Genomic DNA, 22,372 nt, shown 5'->3' on the forward strand with positions numbered 1-22,372 from the left:
TAGCTCTACACTCAGAAATGGCTCCTGGCGGGGCCAGCGTGGTGGTGCTAGAGGTAAGGTGTCTGTCTTGCCAGTGCTAGCCTAGGACAGACCGCAGTTGTATCCCCCGGCGTCCCATATGGTCCCCCATGCCAGGAGCGACTTCTGAGAGTATAGCCAGGAGTAACCCCTGAGCATTACCAGGTGTGGCCCCCAAAAAAAAAAACCAAAAAAAAAAAAAAAATTGCTTCTCGCAAGCTCAGGGGACCAAAGGGGATGCTGGGATTCGAACCACCGTCCTTCTGCATGCAAGGCAAATGCCCTATCTCCATGCTATCTCTCCGGCTCCTAAAGCACATTCTTGTCCACACAGTTTAAAATCATTAATGGACTGACTGAATGTGAAAAGTTTATTTTTTAATAAGAAATAGAAGGCGGCATGTATCATTTGAAGGATAAAAGATGTGTTTTGATTCGTAAAAACTGTTCTTTATGGGCCCGGAGAGATAGCACAGCGGCGTTTGCCTTGCAAGCAGCCGATCCAGGACCTAAGGTGGTTAGTTCAAATCCCGGTGTCCCATATGGTCCCCCAAGCCTGCCAGGAGCTATTTCTGAGCAGACAGCCATGAGTAACCCCTGAGCAACACCGGGTGTGGCCCAAAAACCAAAACAACAACAACAAAAAATAAAACAAAAAAAAAAATACTGTTCTTTACTTAAGTAATCCTAATATTTCTATTATCCTTGAAAGACAAAGAGACTTTTACTGATGGAAGGCTTCTATTCTTATTTTGGATGGATCTTCTGGATGTCTCAAGGCAATTCCATTTCGCAGGAGCAGTTCAATGTAAGGCGGCCAAAATGAATCAGTGATTTTGACATATGGATCATGTGGAACAGCAAATAATCTATTTAAGAGAATCTGGGGGGAAAAGTCAAAAATGACCTCACTTAAGAAAAAAAATGATGCAGCTATAATAAAGTTACAAAAAACCCTGATCTCTTTTCTATTTGAATAATATCTATATCATAATTCTTATGTATTAATTATATATCTAATCATTAAAACAGTGCATAGAAAAAGTTTGAAAACTAATCTCTTAACTTAAAAACCTTTCCTAATAATTGAGACATTTATCATTCTTCTATTTGTCTTAATATATGTGTATATATGTATGTAGATATATAGCTTTGGGGCCATACCTGGCATAAAATGGGACTATTGTCATATTAGTGCTCAGGAATTACTCCTGGTAATATTTAGAGGATCATGCAGTGCTTGAGCTCAAAGGCAAAGCACTGCTAAAAACTAAAGAAAATTAGTAAGAATATGCACAATTTTTTAAAAAAATTTCATCAACTGGGCCCGGAGAGATAGCACAGCAGCGTTTGCCTTGCAAGCAGCCGATCCAGGACCAAAGGTGGTTGGTTCGAATCCCGGTGTCCCATATGGTCCCCCGTGCCTGCCAGGAGCTATTTCTGAGCAGACAGCCAGGAGTCACCCCTGAGCATCGCTGGGTGTGGCCCAAAAACCAAAAAAAAAAAAATTTTATCAACTCTTAGTCCCCCCCCCCTTAAAATCACCTATTAGCTAAAATCTTCAAAAGATATGATTTATCATCTTTTGTTCAGCTTCATCCTGATAATGTAACTTTATCATCAAAGATGTTAGAGGCTCCAACCATAATTGAAGAAATTTTTGGGGGGTTTTGGCCAACACCCAGTGACGTTCAGGGGTTATTTAGTCCTGGCTATGTGCTCAGAAATCACTCCTGGCTTGGGGGACCATATGGGACACTGGGGGATCAAACCGCAGTCTGTCCTAGGCTACTGCAGGCAAGGCAGATGCCTTACCACTTGCACCACTACTCTGGCCCCATAATTGGAGAAATTTTAAGTATACAACACCACCCTCAAGACACAACTATTTTCAGTGACATAAAATGCTAATTTATCCATGAGAAAATTAATTTTCCTAATTTCAGTGTAGATTTAAATGAATGTCAAAATTTCTATTTTCAAATCTAGTATTTATGTTTTACTTTTCAAAAAAATTCTACTTTATATTAAAATATCCTGAGGCAACAAAAGTACTTAGCTGAATAAAAACTGGGTTTTAGAGTCCAATCCAATAAAATGACAATAGAGTTTTCAGAAGTAATTCTTTCTTCTAAGCTTACTGATTTTGAAAAAGGCTCACAATTGTTAATTATCCTGCTTTTCTTAGACTATCTGGACTATCTCTTCTGTCCAGTTGCAATGGACTACTATATATCAGATATCAAAATTATTTTAATATAATTATTAATTTCTTTCCCTTTTTTGGTCGTAGTGGTAGGTCACCAAGAACATTATATGCAAAATAGATGCTTTACCATTTAGTGACATACCTGGCACCTAGATATATATGATAACTTGTAAAGTTCAAATATGCTGCTCTAATAGGTCTAATATATTTATAAAAATTGTAAATTCATGGGGCCAGAGTGGTGGTGCAAGCAATAAGGCATCTGCCTTGCTGGTGCTAGCCTAGGACAGACCGCGGTTTGATCCCCCAGAATCTCATATGTTCCCCAAGCCAGGAGCGATTTCTGAGCACGTAGCCAGGAGTAAACCCCTGAGTGTCATCGAGTGTGGCCCAAAAACAAACAAACAAACAAAAAATGGTAAATTTTAAGAAAAAAAAAACAGATGAAATTGCTTATTCCTTCCATGATAAAAAAGAAAGATGTAATTTAATATAATGGAAAAGTTTTAAGTTTACTATGTATATTAGATAGTACACAAAGTTGCCAACAAAATATTCTATCAATGTAACAGTATAGATCTTCACTATATAATAAGTAACAGAAAAATTTTCTTTTTGGTTTTGTTTTATATGGGGGCTCTTAAGAGGTGTTAAGGGGGGTCTGAGGAACACTCCCTAGAGCCAGACAGCTCAATGTGAGGACTCTAGACTTCCTGAGATTACAGGACATTACAGGACTGGTGGTACTGGGGACTGAACTGGGATTGGCTGCAATGTGTCCAAACACCAATACCATTTCTCCAGACCCAGAAATTTTTTCTAAATGTAATAATCTTAGAATGATTATTAGTTACCCAAATGTCATTTTAAAAAAGCAATTTTTGAGCTGGGGAGATACTCAAAGGGTTAGCATACATACATCATATGTGGAGGCCTGGGTTTGATGCCTGGCATCACTTGGTCCCCTAAGTCCTAAAGGGAGTGACTTCAAAGCACTGACTAAGCTGAAAAAAGGTCCAAAATATGGCCGGATGTGGCCCTACTCAAAAAAAGATAAAATCCTTTCTATTGCATACAGAAACTAATATACTAAATGAAAGTTAATATATATTAATAAGAATTGGTGTATACCTTAAGAATTAAGTCAATAATTTTATTCCAAATTATGTATATAGCTTATAAACCATTAAAGAAAAATCATCAAAATGAAACAACACTTACCTCTAGCATTTCATGCAATGTTATCAGCTGTGCATTTGATCCTTGTACGTTTTTCTTTGAGAGAAATGTACATAGCAAAAAAGTTAACAACAGAATATTAAAATATAGAAAAAATTTAAATATTGATATTTTGTTGGTAACAGTAAGTGATTTTAAAATAATTCTGAAAATAGCAACCTGCATACCCTAAATAACCAGGTTTGTAAAAATGTAACTGAAACAATTATTAAGAAAATAAATATATTTTTCTATTCTAAAAGATATAACTTAAACTTTCTACAAACATATAATAGATATTGTAACATATAATGGAGTATATAACATATAATGGATATATATATAATATTTGTATATACAAATACTAAAAAAGTAAGTTTGAACCCTCCAAGTAAGTTTAAAACCTCCAATCAAAAGATACAAAGTAAAACAAAACAAAACAAAATATTATCCAAGACAGGAGCTGATTCAATAATACAGCAGGTAGGGTGTTTGCCTTGTACACAGTTGATCTGGGTTTAATCCCCAGCATCCCATATGGTCCCTTAAGTCTGCAAGCAGTGATTCCTGAGTAAAGACAAGAATAACCCCTAAGTACTGTAGGGTGTGGCCCCAAAACAGAAACTAAAAAAGAATGAAAGGCATGCACTTCACTAGTGAGCCATGTCTCTAGGTAATTTTCTTTCTTTCTTTTTTTTTTTTTGGGGGGGGGGACACCCGTTTGACACTCAATGGTTACTCCTGCCTATGTGCTCAAAAAATGTCCCTGGCTTAGGGGGACTATATGGGACGCCAGGGGATTAAATAGCAGTCTGTCCTAGGCTAGTGCTTGCAAGGCAGATGACTTACTTCTAACGCCACCTCTCAGTCCCCAGTATTTAATTTTCTAAGATACAAAATCTAAAATATTTACTCAGAAAATTATGACAAATTACCTGTCCCCTCACCAATAAATAAATGAATAAATAAAATTTGAAAACTGGACGGATAATACAGAAGGACAGTTGTCTTTCATGTAGATGGCCTGGATTCAAATACTAGCATCTCATATGGTCCCTTTGAGCCCTGCTAGGAGTGAACACAGTCAGATGTGGCTCAAAACAAAACAAAATGAAAAACAACAAAAATTCAATGAATTAATTAAAAACAATATTTTGATTCAATAAATTAAACTTGGTCAAAAATAAATGGTGAAAGATATAAACACTGATTTCAATACAATATAGACTACACATAAACATGAAGATGACACTGGGATAGACTAAATGTCATAGGCTTGTCAAAGTAAAATAATGGAACAAATTGAAAGGAATAGAAAGCCGGATATTGACAATTATCTGTCACAGCAGACTCAATACCATCTACAAATGATGATGAAATTAAACAAATTATTACAATATTTTATATTTTCCATAACTTTTTTTTGTTTGAAATTTCTAGAAATGGGGCTGGGAAGGTGGCGCTAGAGGTAAGGTGTCTGCCTTACAAGCGCTAGCCAAGGAACGGGCCGCGGTTTGATCCCCCGGCATCCCATATGGTCCCCCCAAGCCAGGGGCGATTTCTGAGCGCATAGCCAGGAGTAACCCCTGAGTGTCAAACAGGTGTGGCCCAAAAAACAAAACAAAACAAAACAAAAAAAGAAATTTCTAGAAGTAAAACCAATTGAAGCAAAGGAGTTGTGAGATCAATAATTCAATTTCACTTTTTATTTTTTGCTATCAGACTAGTACGTGGCAATACTCAATTCTATCTGTGGCAGTGCATATGATCCCTTGAACAATGCCAGAAGTAATCCCTGAGCAAGGAGCTAAGTATTGGTCCCGAGTACAACCAACAAAACCCCCAAGCCCCGCAAAAAAAAAAAAAAAAATTGGCTGAGATACATACATCAAAAAGCTAGTGTAATTACTTTGCGTACAGGAGCCTTGGTTTCGTTTTGTTTGTTTGTTTGTTTTTGGGACACACCCGGCAGTGCTCAGGGGTTACTCCTGGCTCTATGCTCAGAAATTGCCCCTGGCAGGCACAGGGGACCATATTGGATGGGATGGGATGCCGGGATTCGAACCACCATCCTCCTGCATGAAAGGCAAACACCTTACCTCCATGCTATCTCTCCAGACCCGGAGCCTTGGTTTCAATCCCCAACATCAAATGTCTCCCATGCACTATCCGGAGTAGAATCTGAGTGATGTGTGCAACTCAAAAACCAAAAACAAAATCAAATAACAAAAGTTTAAAAAAAATGATCCAATCTTATTATACTGAATTTGCTTTCCCTTTTTGTTTTCCTAATTGGTTTAGGGGCCATCCTTGGCAGTACTCAGGGCTTGCTCTTGGTTCTATACTCAAGGGTCACTCCTGACATTGCTTGGGGCCTGATATACAGTGCCAGAAATAGAACCTAGGTCACCTGCTTGCAAGGCAAAAGACCTTATTTTTAAACTGCTTCCAATTTTTCAACAAATATAACATGATGATAAAATCTGTGTATATACATATTTGTCTGTATTTGATATATATAATAAAAACAACATAAAAGTATTTAAAATCTACATTTCAATTTAACTAAACAATTTCATATATAAAAATGAAAATGCTATAAATGACTTCCCTAAAAGTTACATTTTTCTGGCTGGGAATAAGACATGTAATAGAGTACATGCCTTACATATGTAAGGTTCTAGATTTAAAACTTGGCACTATGAGGTTTCCTAAGTACTGCCAGAGGAATACTGGTGTCTGAGCCCCTGGTTCCTACAATTAATAAAAAATATATGACTTACTTTTTTCTTTTTAGCATTTTGATCAGGCAGAGAAAAATGGTCTTCTAGAAATTCACCCAAGGAAATCAACAGTTTCTCCTTATATTCTTTTATATCATGTAGTTTAGTTTTCAGTTCTTTAAAGGTTCTATGGATATTTTAAAAATTAACGAAATATTTCAACGGCAAAATGCATTAAATATATACATGTATTGGTTATTTATAACTTATAAATCAACTTATTTATTGATCAAAAACCTTTCAAATATTCTATTCAAGCTAAATACCTAAGTTATGAAACCATATTACAGGAAAACTAAAAGTATAATCAAGAAATTTAGAAAAGATCATGCATAGAATAATAGACAAACTTAGAGACTTAAGACTCAAGATTTCTAATGTTTAACTTCTTTTAATTTGTTTATAAGAACTTAAATGAAAATATTTTCTCCTATTTTAAACTTCTAGAAAATAAAACCAGTACCTTGATTCAGAAAAAGTCACAACTTTTTGTTTCAATTCATTGTGTAATAGATTAAGTGATTCCAGTATCTGTTGCTGTTCATGCAAATATTGCTGCTCCCTTTGAAGATGAAAAAACAGAATCAATTGCTGATTCAATATAATTACCAATGAATAATAGTAATTAGAATATACACATACCTTTCCAAGTCTTCCTTTAACTTTTCATTTTTTGATTGAATAGTAGAGAGTACCAATTCAAGATCATGCTTCAATTTCTTGAACTAGAACAGAAATTATTCAAATTAATTACTTAACCTGAATTTCAGTGATTAAATTAATAAAAACACTAATATTTCTCATGACAAAAATGATGTGTTAATTTAGGATATATATTCAAACATCTATTAAAATATCCTACCAGAAAATTTTGAAAGAGAAAAAAATATACAGTAGGTATTAAGAACTTTAAATATTTCATTGTCAGGGCCAGAGAGACAGCACAGCGGTAGGGCATTTGCCTTGCACGTGGCTGACCCAAGAAGGACCCGGTTCAATTCTTGGTGTGTCACATGGTGGGTTCCCAAGCCTGCCAGTGCAGAGTGCAGAGCCAGGAAAAACAATGAGCACCAAACAGTCAATAAATAGTTTAAATTAAAAAAAAATAATATTCATTGTCAAATAAAAAATATTACAAGAGCTTTTCACAATGTTTTAATTTCATACTGAAATACAATTTAAGGTTAACTATTCAGTAATTCCTTTATTAAGACCCTTTTTTCTTTTTTTTTTTTTTTTTTTTTTTTTTGGTTTTTGGGCCACACCCTGTGACGCTCAGGGGTTACTCCTGGCTATGTGCTCAGAAGTTGCTCCTGGCTTCTTGGGGGACCATATGGTACCCCGGGGGATCGAACCGCGGTCCGTCCTAGGCTAGCACAGGCAAGGCAGGCACCTTACCTCCAGCGCCACCGCCTGGCCCCAAGACCCTTTTTTCTAAGACTACACAAACCACAAACAGATGTAAATGAATATTTTCATTAACACATATTAACTGTTAAAGGTATCAGGGGTGCAATGATTAAAAAGGACAATAGTGAACACCCAGTGTCCCAGAATCCAGAGACATAACAGTCAAAAGTCTTTATACTACGTAATTTCAGTTTCATTTATGTGGATATAAAGTAAGCTGTAGGGGCCAGATAGATAGCATACTGGGTAGGGTATGTAACCTGCAAGAATCAAATTCTAGGCTTCTCTTCAGTTCTGTGAGGCAAATAATCTCTTTTTTTCATTATTATTTGTCTCTAGAAAAACAGATCTTTCTATATCCTGTAATACTTACTGTTTAGATTATTGTGTAGTTCTATTTTCTCTTTTATACTTTCACCTAGTGAACTCAACATATTAAAACAATTTTTCATTGACAATTTCATTAACTTTTTTTGGGGGGATAATATCAACCTTACAATCATAGCTTTTTATTTCTTGCTTTCAATAAATTTATTTTTTCCTTTTTTAATTTATTTTTTATTATTTTTATTTTTATAACTAAAACCCAACTACAAACGTTTGTAAATTTTTTGTTTTGTTTTGTTTTCAGGGCAGTACCTGGTGATGCTTAGGGGTTACTCCAGGATCTGCATGCAGGAATTACTCCTGGCAGTGCTCGGAAGACCATATGGGATGCTGGGGGTCAAACCTAGGTTGGCAGTATGCAAGCTAATCTCTACCCACTATACTATGGCTCCAGCCCATTATTGCATTAACTTTTAAAATGAATAGATGTATATGTATAGTCATGCTTTTTGTTTTGCTCATTGTTTTTGGGCCATACCCAGTAATCCTCTGGACTTAGTCCTGGTTCTATGCCCAGGGATCACCACTGGTAGGGCTCAGAGACCATATGGGGTGCTGAGAATCAGCATATTAAATAGTAAAGAATAAATATAATTTAATATTACATATTAAATACAATATGTAGATTATAAATGATAAATTTCATGGGTTTTTGCTATTGACAGTTGAATTTTTATTAGCTTAAATATTAATTATATAATTTACATATTAATTAACTTCAGCATTATTTCTGATATAAAAATTCATTTTGAAAAATCAGTTCAAGGGCCCAGAGAGATAGCACAGTGGTGTTTGCCTTGCAAGCAGCAGATCCAAAGGTGGTTGGTTCGAATCCCGGTGTCCCATATGGTCTCCCGTGTCTGCCAGGAGCTATTTCTGAGCAGACAGCCAGGAGTAACCCCTGAGCACCGCCGGGTGTGGCCCAAAAACCAAAAAAAAAAAAAAGAAAATCACTTCAAAATCAATTAAAATATTTTGTTCAATAGAACACGGGAAAAGCTGAAAAATAACAGGTTTATTGCTTATATATACTGGTTTTAGGGCAAAATCTAGCAGTGCTCAAGGTTTACTCCTAACTCTATACTCAGGGCTCTATACTCCTGGTAAAATTCAGGGAACCATATGTTAAGCCAGCAATCAAATCCAGGTTGGCTGCATGCAAGACAAGCAGCTTACCCACTATGTTATTTCTCTGGGCTCAGTAACATGGTTCTAAAGTTGTTTCATTCTACTTCTTATATCATGAATGTATCCAAAATACTTCTAGTTCTAAATTATTTGAATATACTATAAATTTAGTGACTTACTTCTTCATTTTCTAATGTTACCAGGGCATCTTCATCCAGTGGAATTACTACAGAAACAGACACACAAAAGTAAAAATTATACATATTTTAAGAAACTCAAAAACCAAGAATTAGATCCTATGGTACATATACAGAATTGAAATTTTTTTTTTTTTTTTTTTTTGGTTTTTGGGCCACACCCGGCCATGCTCAGGGGTTCCTCCTGGCTGTCTGCTCAGAAATAGCTCCTGGCAGGCACGGGGGACCATATGGGACACTGGGATTCGAACCAACCACCTTTGGTCCTGGATTGGCTGCTTGCAAGGCAAACGCCGCTGTGCTATCTCTCCGGGCCCAGAATTGAAACATTTAAGATAGTAATGTATGTTTTTTTTGTTTTTTTTTTTTTTTACCAAAAGTGAAAAACTAAAAATCTAAAAATTGACTTAGAGATTCCAGTTACTTAGAATAAAGGATCTACCATTTGTGTCATAAGAATCCTAGGGGAAGTATAACACCAAAAAAAAAAAAAAAATCTGAAGAGATGAAAGCTGAAGTTTTCAAAATCTGAACTGCAATTATATTCAATGGTAGTTTGGCCTTTGGGTTTATTCCCCAGCATGATTGCATGGGCCTGTATACACACAATGAAAATTTTGTTAAAGACATAAATTCAAATGCTCAATAATTTGAATGAACCTAACAGAATAAACTCAAAATAATCCAAGCCACTTTTTTCAAGCTCATATTCTCCCTTGAATACATACCATACTTGTCTGTTTCTTTGCTTGCTTGTTTCCACTCTGAGAAGTCTGTTCTCCCTTGAACACATTTGCCTTCTTTTTCTCCTTTCACATATTTCTAGATAAGTTTCAATCAATAAAATATATCTTGCTTCACTAAAAAATCCAAGCCACTACACATTTTTTTTTTTTTTTTTTTTGTTTTTGGGCCATACCCAGTGGCACTCAGGGGTTATTCCTGGCTTTGCGCTCAGAAATTGCCTCTGGAAGGTTCGGAGGACCACATGGGGTATCAGGATTCAAACCACTGTCCGTCCTGGGTCAGCAACATGCAAGGCAAAAATGCCCTACTGCTGTGTGCTATCTCTCTGGCTCTCCACCACACGTATTTTTTTTTTTCCACCACACATTTTTAACTAAACCTCTGACAGTCTTAAATACACTAAAAGAAAAAAACAATCACTCATGTTAAAAAAAAAACAAAAAAAAAAAACAAAAACAAACCACCATCACTGTGACAATATATTTCTCATCTGTAACCAGGGAGACACAACATTATTTTTTTTTCCAGAAAATGATGAGACCAAACTGGGTTTTATTCCTAGTACCACATACAGTCCCTTAAATCCATCAGGACTGATCCCTGAGCAGATTCAAAGTAAAACAAATAAAAAACAAGAATAAAAAAGTTAACCTGGGTGTGGTCACAGGGAAAGTCTTGGACTGTTGAAGGTCCCTTTCACATTCTTACCAAGACCTTTACATTTTTCTGTAGCTTCTCTTTTTTCTCAGGGAATCCACCCTTCTCTGGACTATAAGGTCTTTAACTGAGATATATCTATGCTTCGTAATTCAGGTAGACAACTTTTATAACTGACTGCTTTTCCTGAGCAGCTTAACATTTAAGTTTTGGTAACATTTAAGTGAAGAAAAGCAAAAACTTACTGTCAGGGGTTTCTTTCTGCCACTGATTGAGTTCAGCTGTCAAACATCTCATATGCATGTTTAATAATGATAACTATAAAATTAAAATAAAACAAAGTCATTACCTGTAGAATGTAATTATATTTGAAAGTTTTAATATTTTAATATTAGTGCTTAAAATTAAGTTACCATAATAACCACCTAAACCATTAAAAATTTTCCCTGGCACCAATTATGGTCCCAAGTATTCCAAATGTGATCCATTAAGTGTCAAGCAAAGAGTAAATCCTTATCACTACCAGGTATGACCCTTCTAAAGTAATATATTTACAGAAATATATACGTTTAATCTCATAAATTGTAATCATATTTATTTAACATATAATTTAATATATAATATTAATACTTTGGGGGCTGAAGCAATAGCCAGCAGGTAGGACATTTGCCTTGTGCACAGTCGAACAGGGTTCTATACCTGGTATCCCATATGGTCCCCTTAGCTTGCCTGGAGTGATTCCTGAGCACAGTCAGAAATCTATAGTTTTGGGTGTGGTCCAAAAACTAAAACAACAAAAAAAACTTAGTTGACTGTCAGGTAGTCAACTTCCCTTTCCTTTTTATATTTTAGTATCATACTACTCCAGGTAGGGTTCTTTGCCTTTTGCTTTCTTTTTTATTAATGTCTTTATCCCCCACACAGTAGTGTTCCTGATTTTCTGCTCAGAGCTGCTCACGGTGGTGCAACTCTGGGACCATGCAGTGTCAGAAATTAAATTTAGGCCTCCAGAGTTCATTTAGGCCTCAGTTAGTTCATTGAGCTATCTCCTGGTCTTCTGATTCCTTTTATAATTTAAAAACTTTTTAAATATATTTTGGTTTTTGGATCACATCAGTGAAGTTCAAGGGTTACTCCTGCTGGTGTCTCCAGAGACTATATGGGATGCTGAGTATTAAACCTGGGTTGGTCACATACAAGCCAAGTACCCTACCCATTGTAGTATTGCTCCAGCCCCTCCTTTTCCTTTTAAAGGAGAAAGTGCTTCTTGAAACACTATTTAAAAGGTCATGAACTGCTTTTATAGCTATTATTTGTCCATAAAATTTTGTTTCACTCTTTTAAGAATGATATTCTAGCTAAATGGAGTATTCTTGTTGGTATGTTTATTTCATCCAATGAGTTTGATAGGTCACTCTATTGCCCTCTGCCCTATAGTTTCATCTGATAATATGAGTTTTATATGGATTTCTTTATATATGTTTCTTTTTTAGTCTTGCTATTCTCAGAATCTATATCCATCTTTGGCTTTTGTCATTTAAATTACAGTGTGTCTTATAATTCTTCTATTTGGGTTTATTTTTATTGGAACACTTTGAACTTTTTGGAACTGGGTAGATGACTCAATCTTCAGACTGAAAAAATTCTCATCTATAATTTCTTTGACCAATAGTTCTTTCCATTCTCTTTCCTCTCCCTCAGAAATTCCTATAATTTGGATGTTGCTGTTGTTAGTTATTCCAAAAATCTCTGTCTTTGTCCTTTTCATTCTTTTTTTTACTTCTTTCTTCTTTATCAATGGTTTTATGTTTCATATTCTCCACCACTGATTCCTCAGTTTCTGTCACTCCTGTTACCAAATCCATCCAGTGAATATTTTTTTCAGTTCACTTCAAATCACTTCTTTTATGTTTTTTTTTTTGCTCACCCACCCTACTTCCCTCCCTCTTTGCTTCCCTTCCTCACTCCCTCCCTCTTTCCCTCTCATTTCTTTCATTTTTTTTATTATTTTTTTTTTAATTTTATTTAAACACCTTGATTACATACATGATTGTGTTTGGGTTTCAGTCATGTAAAGAACACCACCCATCACCAGTGCAACATTCCCATCACCAATGTCCCAAGTCTCCCTCCTCCCCACCTGACCCCTGCCTGTACTCTAAACAGGCTCTCCATTTCCCTCATACATTCTCATTATTAGGACAGTTCAAAATGTAGTTATTTCTCTAACTAAACTCATCATTCTTTGTGGTGAGCTTCCTGAGGTGAGCTGGAAAACACTCCAGGACATTGAGACTACAGGCATCTTCAAGGAAGAAATCACTTCTGATTGGACTTTTCTTATACTCTCTCATAGTTTCTCTTTCTTTGTTCTACTATATACTCATTACCAGGAACAGATTTAACACTGTCATTTTTGAAGTTTTCATCTGAGAGGTTATAAATACTGAGTGAGGATCTTTCAGGGCTTTTGTCTTCATCCATTAATTATGGTAAGCTCCTGTATTTGTGAGGCACTAAAGGGCTAGGCATGAGGCTCTTATTTTGTGCAGCTCAGATAGAAATTTAGGGCTCACATTTCACCAGTTTTTCAGAGAGCCTGTGAGTAGTTTGTGCTACTTTTGGCCACTGCCAAGACTTTGCAGTAAGGCCTCCGTGATTTCATGGTTCCTGATTCTTCAGTCTGGGACTATTGTTCCAGTCCTAAGATTGTGTAGCAACACACAACGTGAATCAAGTCTTCTCTTTGAGTAAAAGTAAATGGCTGCGATCTATCAAAAGAATTTTTTAAGATTCCTCATATGAACATGGTGTCAGTGCTGCTCACTACTGTGTACCTTCTCTGTAAGGTCTCACACAGCCCTGGAGATACTCAAGGCTTACTCCTCTCTGTACCAGAAATCATTTCTAGCATTGTACATATGGGGTGCTGGGGATCAAACTTGGGTAGATGCCTTGCAAGCACCATTATTATTACTTTGGCCCATCTAATCTCATTTTTGTTTTTGAGGTCACACCCAGCAGCGCTCAGGGGTTACTCCTGGCCCTATGCTCGGAAATCGCTCCTGGCAGGCTTGGGGAACCATATGGGATGCCGGGATTCGAACCACCTTCCTTCTGCATCTAAGGCAAACGCTTTACTGCTGTGCTATCTCTCTGGCCCCTAATCTCATTTCTAATACAATAACATAATAGTAACCAAGAAGAAATTCATTCAATAGCTAACATAAGCTACAAGTACATTAATAAAGCTTGAGATAAATATACACACACACTTATATAAAGTATAATGGATTCCAGTCATTTATTTTTCTATATAAGAAGAAAGGATTCATACCTGAGCATCTGAAGTGGTGAGTGTCTCAGTTCCAACAAATGATAATTTATTCTGACACTTGATTTAAAAAGTAAAAACAAAAACAAAAACAAAAAAAAAACAAGTCACATACTAACAACCACAGATAATTCCCTTCACTTCCCTTTTTATACCAATGTTATAGTCCTCTAATAAAAGACAAGAAAAACTCAGGCCAAAGTGATAGAACAGTAGTAAGTCATTTGCTTTGCTCACAGCCAACTCGGGACAGACCTGGGTTTGGTTCCCGGCATCCCATATGATCCCTGGAGAATGCTGATTTCTGAGTACAGAGCCAGGAATAACCCGAGCGCTGATGGGTGTGTCCCAAAAACAAACAAAATGATAGAAAAAAACATTATAAGAATGAATATTGGTGTCAGAGTATTGTGTGCCTAAAACCCCAACTATCAGTACCGTATTTTCTGGCGTATAAGATGACTGACTGGGCGTATAAAACGACCCCCTAATTTTGCAGTTAAAACATAGGTTTAGGCCTATATTCGCTGTATCAGACAGAACGTTCCTGCGCTGCGACTGTATGTACCACAGTGAGCCAATCACAACAAGCAAAGGTTCAAAGGTTATACTGTCATAGACTTCCTCTCTGACTCTGGCCAATCTGAGCAGGCTTTTTACAGTGTAGATTCGGGTCCAGAACATTGTCTAATTTGCATGCATAAAAAGCTTGCTTGAATTGGCCGAGTTAGAGAGGCGGTCCGAGCAGCCTTGCAGTGATTGGTGCAGGATCGAGTTGGAAAATTCGTTTTGTGGCAATATTTAGACAATTTTCGTTTAGCGGCATATTGAAACATTTTTCGGGATATACTCGGCGTATAAGACGACCCCGATTTCGGTTGACTTTTTTTTTTGTTTCAAAAGTCATCTTATACGCTGGAAAATACGGTAATTTTGTAAATCACATTTCTTTAAGTAAAAAAGTTTAAATTATATTTAAATATGAATATAAAAAATTCCTTACTTTATAAATAAGAGAAAAATGCAGTCAAGTCTGAAGGAAAGTACATCAAAAGTAAAAGGTGGTGTCCCCTTCCTTCCTTATTTCCTTCCTTTTTTCCTCTATCCTGCTTTCCCTTTCCTACCCTTTCCCTCTCTTTATTTCTCATTCCTACCCTTTCCTTCCCATCTGCCCTACCTGCCCTGTCTATTGGGAGTTAATCTGGTAGTGCTAGGGAATCATGATTTGCTAGGGATTGACTCCAAGCCTCATCTCTCCAGCCCTCTTTAATTTAGTTTTTAAATATAAAAATGCACGAGCTTTTTCACATGCAAAGAGAATTCTTGAAGGAGAGGACACACTGCCGAGTCCTGAAGAAAGAACTGAAGAATTCCGTGAATGGAGGAAGATAGAAGAAGCTTGAGGCCAGAAAAAATAAATAAAAAAATAAAAGGTGGTATTTGATGCTGCATGAATGAAAATATAATATAAAATAATGAATAAGAACAAATATTAATAGTTTACATGAATTAGAAGCCAAATAATAGCAAAGTTATTATATCAATAATAAAAATAAGAAAACATGGAATAGACTACAGAAAAATGATAAAGGAAGCCAAGATTATAAATAAAATATCTTTCAAATGAAGAGATAGTATAGGGGTTAAGGCAATTGTCTTGCATGTGGTCTGACCCAGGTTTGATCCCAAAGCACCGTTAGGAGAGAAATTTAAACATAGCCAGGAGTAAGAACTGAATCCAAAAAAGTATGTGAATATATACATATATATTCAAGACCAGAAAAATAGCTCAGTCAGCTGGAGCACATCTGCGCACGAGGGAACTTCTGATTCAATTACAACGCCAAATAGCACAATAAGCACCATTGGAGGTGACTAAGTACCAAGTTAGGAGTAGCCCCAAGCATTACCAGATGTGGTCCCATTAAATAATTTTTCACAACTGATGGACCAAGTGATGTGGCTCAGTGACAAATGAATATTTTGAATATATGATATCTGGGTTTGAGGGGGCCAGAGAGATGGCATGTGGCTGATCCAGGAAGGACCCAGTTTTCAAGTACCGGCATCCCATGTGGTTCCCCCAGCCTGACAGGGGCAATCTGAGTGGCAGAGCCCAGGGGTGACTCCTGAGCGCTGCTGGGTGTGGCCCAAGAATGAATGAATGAATGAATCAATCAATCAATAGCTTAAAAAAAAATCTGGGTTTGAGCCCATGTACCACCCCACAAAAATAACTGACACCTATTAGAGCAGAGTTATAGTATAATAGGTAAATGTTTGCTTTGCACATGGCCAACCCAGGTTTTGTCTATCACTCACCATATGGTTCCCCAAGCCTTGCCCTGCAATAATAAATCCTGAGCATCACTGGATATAGCCCATTAAAAAAACCCAACAAAATCCACACCTGTCAAGAGAGCTTATATCTACAAGGCAAACATATAGGTAATGAAATTGTTGTCTCTGTTTATTTCTTTTCTTTTTTTTTGGGGGGGGTGTTCCACCTGGAGGAGTTCAGAAATTACTCCTGGCTCTGCACACAGAAGTCGCTCCTGGCAGGCACAGGGGACCATACAGGATGCCGGGATTCGAACTGGGGTCTGTCCTGTATTGTCTGCATGCAAGGCAAATGCCTTACCATTGTACTATTGCTCCAGCCCCATCTCTGCTTATTTCATACTTGCAATATTTTTCTACCAAAAACTTTATTTTTAAACTTAAGTAACTTTACTGAAAAAATTAAAAGCTAAAGATTAATTACATAAATCACCTTGAAAATACATTAATAATAAAGTACCAAGCTTTATATTAAAATAACATCTAGGCGCTGGAGAAATAGTACTGAGAGTAGGCCATTTGCCTTGCATACAAGACATAGGTTCAATCCCTGGCACCCCATATAATTCCCTGAGCCTTCCAAGAGTGATTCCTAAACTCAGAACCAGAATAAGTTCTGAGCACCACTGGGCATGGCCTAAAAATAAACAAAATCTTCTGAAAAAATCCATTAATATGCACTCATTTGAAATATTATTTAGAAAAATAAGATGCAAAAACTGTGTGATCTATATTATACATGCTAACACTTAAAGTAGAACCAAAAGTAGAATAATTTCCTACCAACATACTTAAAATGTACCAAAAGTGGCTCTATCTCAAAGACATAGATACGTACATTTATATCAAACTCAATGCTTTCTATGTTAATTTATTTTCACTCAAACTGCATAATTATTATACTGCACTTCTGTAATTCGCTAGCAGGTCAGAGAATAATTCTATCAACAATAAAATGGTCAAATTCAGAAACATGCACCTGTCCATAATTAACCCATTTCACAATGATGAACTTCTAAATCTTCCTCTTGAATCCACTTTTCACTATATATACAATAATATTTAGCCCCCCCCAGTACTTAGAGTAGTTACTCCCAGTATGAACAGTTCTTGCCAGAACTCCTAGAATCTCATAAATGTTCTACTAATTACCTTTCACTAGATTTCATTTTCTTGTAACCACAAGAGTAATTTTCTAAATCTGTATAACTCATCATGTCACTTGTTCATAATCCTTTAATGGTTCCATGGTATAGACATAACAAAATCCTTTACATTCTTACTAAATACCATTCAGTCTCACCTCACAAGTCATCTTACATAAGTCATAACATTCAACTTATAATTCTCTAAACTCATTCAATTCCCTGCCACAGGCGAACTTCTATTTAACCTACAGAAATTAATTTAGCCATTATCTATCTTAAAAGCAATTTTTAAGCCCATCATTCTAGGTTTATCATTCTTCCTAAATATAGTCTTGGCAATGCTACAAAACACCTTATACTTTATGAAATTATAATAGTTATTGCCTACATTATAGTCTTCTTTAGAGCAGGATTGCCATCATTTTTCTCTTTCTACAATTCACATGTATATAAATTTCTTAAATGGCTAATTTAAAACTAAAAAAAAAATAAAAATAAAAAAGATAAAATAAAGGCCAGAGTGATAGCACAGCAGTAGGGCGTTTGCCTTGCATGCGGTTGATCTAGGACAGACCTTGGTTTGATCCCCAGCATCCCATATGGTCCCCCAAGCCAGGAGCGATTTCTGAGCGCATAGACAGGAGTAACCCCTGAGTGTCACCAGGTGTGGCCCAAAAAAACAAACAAAAAAAAGGAATTTAAAACTATATCAAAACTTATCACATATATAGAATATTTTTGAGAGCTATCTTATTTATTTCCCTAAGCTTATTATGGACATTGAATAAAATACTATGTTAATTCATATAGCATTTTTATCTCTGAATACTCACTTCTACTATATCTTTCCACATTTCATCACATTCTTGGATAAGTTTTTCTTCAGGACTTCTAACATCTTCAGCATCTGTAGTAATATCTGTATCTAAACTTTGCTCATTCTCTGACATTCTCCTTAGGATTATCTTGAGCTTATAAGAAAAACAACATAAAATGATTTGTTCATTTAAAAATATTTAACCCCTAATAATTACACAATTAGGATCTAAAGATGTAGCAGTGAACACAGCAAGTTAAAAATCCCTCCTAGCAGAAAATGTTCATTGATGAAGGGATGGTTGTTGGTACACTGTATGATTGAAACTCAACAATGAACAAATTTGTAACTATGCATCTCATAGTGATTCAAACTAAAAATTAAAAAAGAGGGTCAGAGTGATAGCACAGCAGGTAGGGCATTTGCCTTGCATGCAGCCAACCTGGGTTTGATCCCAGCATCCCATTTGGTCCCTTGTGCTTCCAGGAGTAATTTCTCAATGCAGAGAAGAGTAATCCCTGACCTCTGCTTGGTGTGGTCCCAAATCAAAATAAAATAAAACAAAACAAAAAGCCGGGACCAGCGAGGTGGCGCTAGAGGTAAGGTGTCTGCCTTGCAAGCGCTAGCCAAGGAAAGGACCATGGTTCGATCCCATGGCGTCCCATATGGTCCCCCCAAGCCAGGGGCAATTTCTGAGCATGTAGCCAGGAATAACCCCTGAGCATCAAACAGGTGTGGCCCGAAAAACCAAAAAAAAAAAGCCACCAAAACTTGAAAAATATTTTTTAATTCCTCTTAATATGAGGCTTACATCCTAGCTCAAGATAATAAAATATATACATATATACTGCATAAATATATATACACTGTATAAATATAAATATATTTGTAAGTCCAGTGACTTTCAAAGAAGCAGGTCAGTGAATAAACATAGGGACAGTTAAGTCAAGAATAACAATTTTTTTTGGAGGGGGGTCACACCCAGCAGCGCTCAGGGGTTGCTCCTAGCTCTGTGCTCAGAAATCACTCCTGGCAGGCATAGGGGACCATATGGGATGGTTGGGACTCAAACCACCAATAGTCTTGGATTGACTGTGTGCAAGGCAAACACCCTACCACTGTGCTATCTCTCTGGCCCAAGAATAACAATTTCATGTAAAGTGGTCATATAAGATACCAAGAAGCTGACAAGGGGCCAAAAATATGAAAAAGAAACACATGCACCATAGGAATATTTAGTGGAATGGCTCCAGACTAAGGGAACTCAAAATGTAAGACTATGAAGCAGCAATATGAGGTTGTGCTCCTAGAGCAGTAAAGCTGCAAGATTGTCCATTTCCAGAAAAGAATAATGGAGAATTGAAAAGGGTAGAGAAAATGTGGATGAAATCCTGTGGGCCTTAGGCTATTTTTAGGAATTAGATCGTGATGATAACTGATGTGAGGAATAAGGAAATAAATAACATAATTTAAAATGTTTAACAATATATGGGGCAGTTTGGCTTAGGGTGTGGTTGGTGATGAGTGTGTGAGCGTGAGTGTGCAAGGCAAGTGTGTGCACCCACCCCAGCGCCCCTCCCCTGCATACACCTTGATCTTATTTGATAGGGTCGAACCCTCTAACCCCAGCCCGAGATGAGAAAACCCCCCCTCCTCCGAACTTCTCCCCCCTACGGGCCCTGTGCAGTGAGGCATTCCTGGAGGCGGTGGCATCATCACCTGAGGCTCTAGTTTGGTCCCAGCCCAGAGTCGGTTCTGAGGGTTCCGGTGCTCCGATGTGATGAATTGATCAGATAGACAAGGCCCGGAGGTTCACCCCCCCAAAGGCCGCTGATTTATCAAAGGCGATTCTGATCTGAAAAAAAAAAATGTTTAACAACATATCTATTAACTACAGCCAGTAAGGAAGAAGTAGGAAATCTAGCTAGAAAGCTATTGCAATGATTCTAGCTAGATTTGAACAGGATAATATTGGCGTAGAAAAAAAATATCCAATTTAGAATATATTTTCAAGATAGCACCAATAAAATTCCCTACCAGTTTATGTATAATGTGAAAGAGAGGAATCAATTCTTACTTTAAAACTGGGAACGAGGGTGGGGGCCAGAGAGATAGCAGAGTGGTAGGGCATTTGCCTTGCATGCAGCTGACCCTGGATGGACCAGGGTTTGATTCCCAGCATCCCATTTGGTCCCTCGAGCCTGCCAGGAGCAATTTCTGAGCACAGAGCCAGGAGTATACCCCTGAGTACTGCCTGGTGTTGCCCAAAAACAAAAGGGAACTAGGGGCTAGAGCAATACACCAAGTAGGACAACTTATCTTGCACACACAACTGACCAGTTTAGCATCTCTGGAATCCCAATTAGTCCCTCAGGGCACCAGGAGTGATTTCTGAACATTGCAGGTGTAGCCCCAACCCACCCCCAGAGAATCTAAGATTGGGAACTAATGGGTGAGATAAGAAACAAATGTGTCAGAGGAAATCAATTCTATTTTTAAAATTGGAAACTAAACAAGGATAGGATTTACAGTTACTGAGTTAGAGAAGATGGTAAAATACCTAGAGGAGTGCTGGAGTGCATATTTTGCATGAGGGGGTCCCAGGTACAGTGTACAGGGGTCACTCCCACTCCTAGTGGGACTCAGTAGCAACTTCTATGTTCTTCAAAGTGAGAACCTAAGTAGAGAAAATTAAATTAGGGAAACCTCAGTAGCAAAAACTGCCTAGCTTGCAAGCCTGAGGCTAGAAAAACTGCAAAGTTAATTCTCAGCAGTGCCCCACATGCCCAAGAATTATCCTAAGATCTAAGTTGCTCTGCTATTTGGGACCTCCAGCACACTGCAACTAAAACATGCAGTTCCCCAGGGAACCATGCAACAAGAATGTGTAGGAACACCATATAGAAAAGTGCACTCCAGGTGAGCATCACAGCCAAATAAATATGTCAGCAGTGCCACCAAAAGTGTATGAAACTTCCAGTCAACACAGCAGCAGTAGTCCCTACTACAACTATAATCACCGGAGAACAGGAACTCAAGAAGAAGAGATGGGGATACTGGAAACATCAACAATATGGACAGTAAAATTAACAAGAATTGTGAGAGTTGCGTGATGATATATAGTGACAGAAAGTCAGAAGTAAAGGAGAGTGACATAATTCTGTAAGATCGTGCAAGAAGTGTTGTGCAAGGCTGCAAGGAGCAAGGAGTCTAATGACATGAGATTCAAAGTTTGGTATTTAAAGGTGGAAGACAGAGTGGTCAGAACAATAAGGATGTCTACCCTACAATGCCAAGTGCAAACATGATTAATTCAACTCCTGGAAAGAGTTTAATTCATGTGGAACCTAAACTTCATATTGTTTAACAAGTAACTTTTCAACAGAGAAGTTTTCAAGAAGAGTCAGATGTCACATTTATAAATAAAAAATCCAACATTGCGAAGGCATTATTATTATTATTATTAATTCCCCCAAACTGATAGATTAAATCTTTTTTTGTAGGAATTAAATCTATTGAATCTATTCAATATATTAAATCTTAACCAAAATTTTAGAATTTTGGGGCTGGAGTGATAGCACAGCGGTAGGACATTTGCTTTACACGTGGCTGACCTAGGACAGACCCATGTTTGATACCCAGCATCCCATATGGTTCTCCAGAGCCTGACAGGAGCGATTTCTGAGCGCAGAAGCAGAAGTAAACCCCGATTGTCGCCACAACCGACTTGTCACAGCGACATGGGCATGACCATTGATGCCTTGAGCCCGCCAGGTCTGATTCCTTGGCACAGAGCCAGGAGTAAACCTGAGCACCGCCGGGAGTGGCCCCTAAACCAAACAGACAAGACAAAAAATGAAAAACAAGGCCGGAGAGATAGCACAGTGATAGGGCGTTTGCCTTGCATGCAGCCAGCAGACCCAGGATGGACGGTGGTGATGGTTCGACCGCCAGGAGCGATTTCTGAGCGCAGAGACAG

At 37.3% G+C, this 22,372-nt stretch overlaps 1 protein-coding gene and 1 pseudogene across 2 annotated transcripts; one reads left to right on the top strand and one right to left on the bottom strand.

Annotated features, from left to right (window-relative positions):
* Positions 1–742: 742 nt before the first annotated feature.
* CENPK (centromere protein K) lies at positions 743–18,526 on the bottom strand. 2 transcript variants are annotated; one of them, XM_049768819.1, is made up of 9 exons: positions 18,410–18,526; positions 14,092–14,148; positions 11,000–11,072; positions 9,333–9,379; positions 6,871–6,953; positions 6,692–6,790; positions 6,229–6,355; positions 3,449–3,502; positions 743–901 (listed from the first exon to the last, which is right to left on the bottom strand). In XM_049768819.1, the coding sequence occupies exons 1-9, from the start codon at positions 18,524–18,526 to the stop codon at positions 743–745; spliced, it is 816 nt and encodes a 271-aa protein (XP_049624776.1). The 2 variants fall into 2 exon arrangements, with proteins under 2 accessions (XP_049624776.1, XP_049624777.1); XM_049768820.1 differs by lacking the exon at positions 6,692–6,790 and having other exon boundaries at positions 18,410–18,430.
* Positions 18,527–19,875: 1,349 nt separating this feature from the next.
* LOC126002804 (uncharacterized) lies at positions 19,876–20,252 on the top strand (annotated as a pseudogene).
* Positions 20,253–22,372: the final 2,120 nt, after the last annotated feature.

Source organism: Suncus etruscus, chromosome 2 (genome assembly GCF_024139225.1).
Source record: "Suncus etruscus isolate mSunEtr1 chromosome 2, mSunEtr1.pri.cur, whole genome shotgun sequence".
Classification (NCBI taxonomy): Eukaryota; Metazoa; Chordata; class Mammalia; order Eulipotyphla; family Soricidae; genus Suncus; species Suncus etruscus.

What these genes read in the sequence shown, in the direction of transcription:
- CENPK (XM_049768819.1), bottom strand. Translation starts at nt 18,526, where the DNA reads ATGTCAGAGAATGAGCAAAGTTTAGATACAGATATTACTACAGATGCT. An exon ending in TCACCACTTCAGATGCTCAG is followed by an intron (nt 11,073 to 14,091) that starts GTATGAATCCTT and finishes TTAATTTTATAG; the next exon opens with TTATCATTATTAAACATGCA. An exon ending in TTAAAGGAAGACTTGGAAAG is followed by an intron (nt 6,791 to 6,870) that starts GTATGTGTATAT and finishes TCATCTTCAAAG; the next exon opens with GGAGCAGCAATATTTGCATG.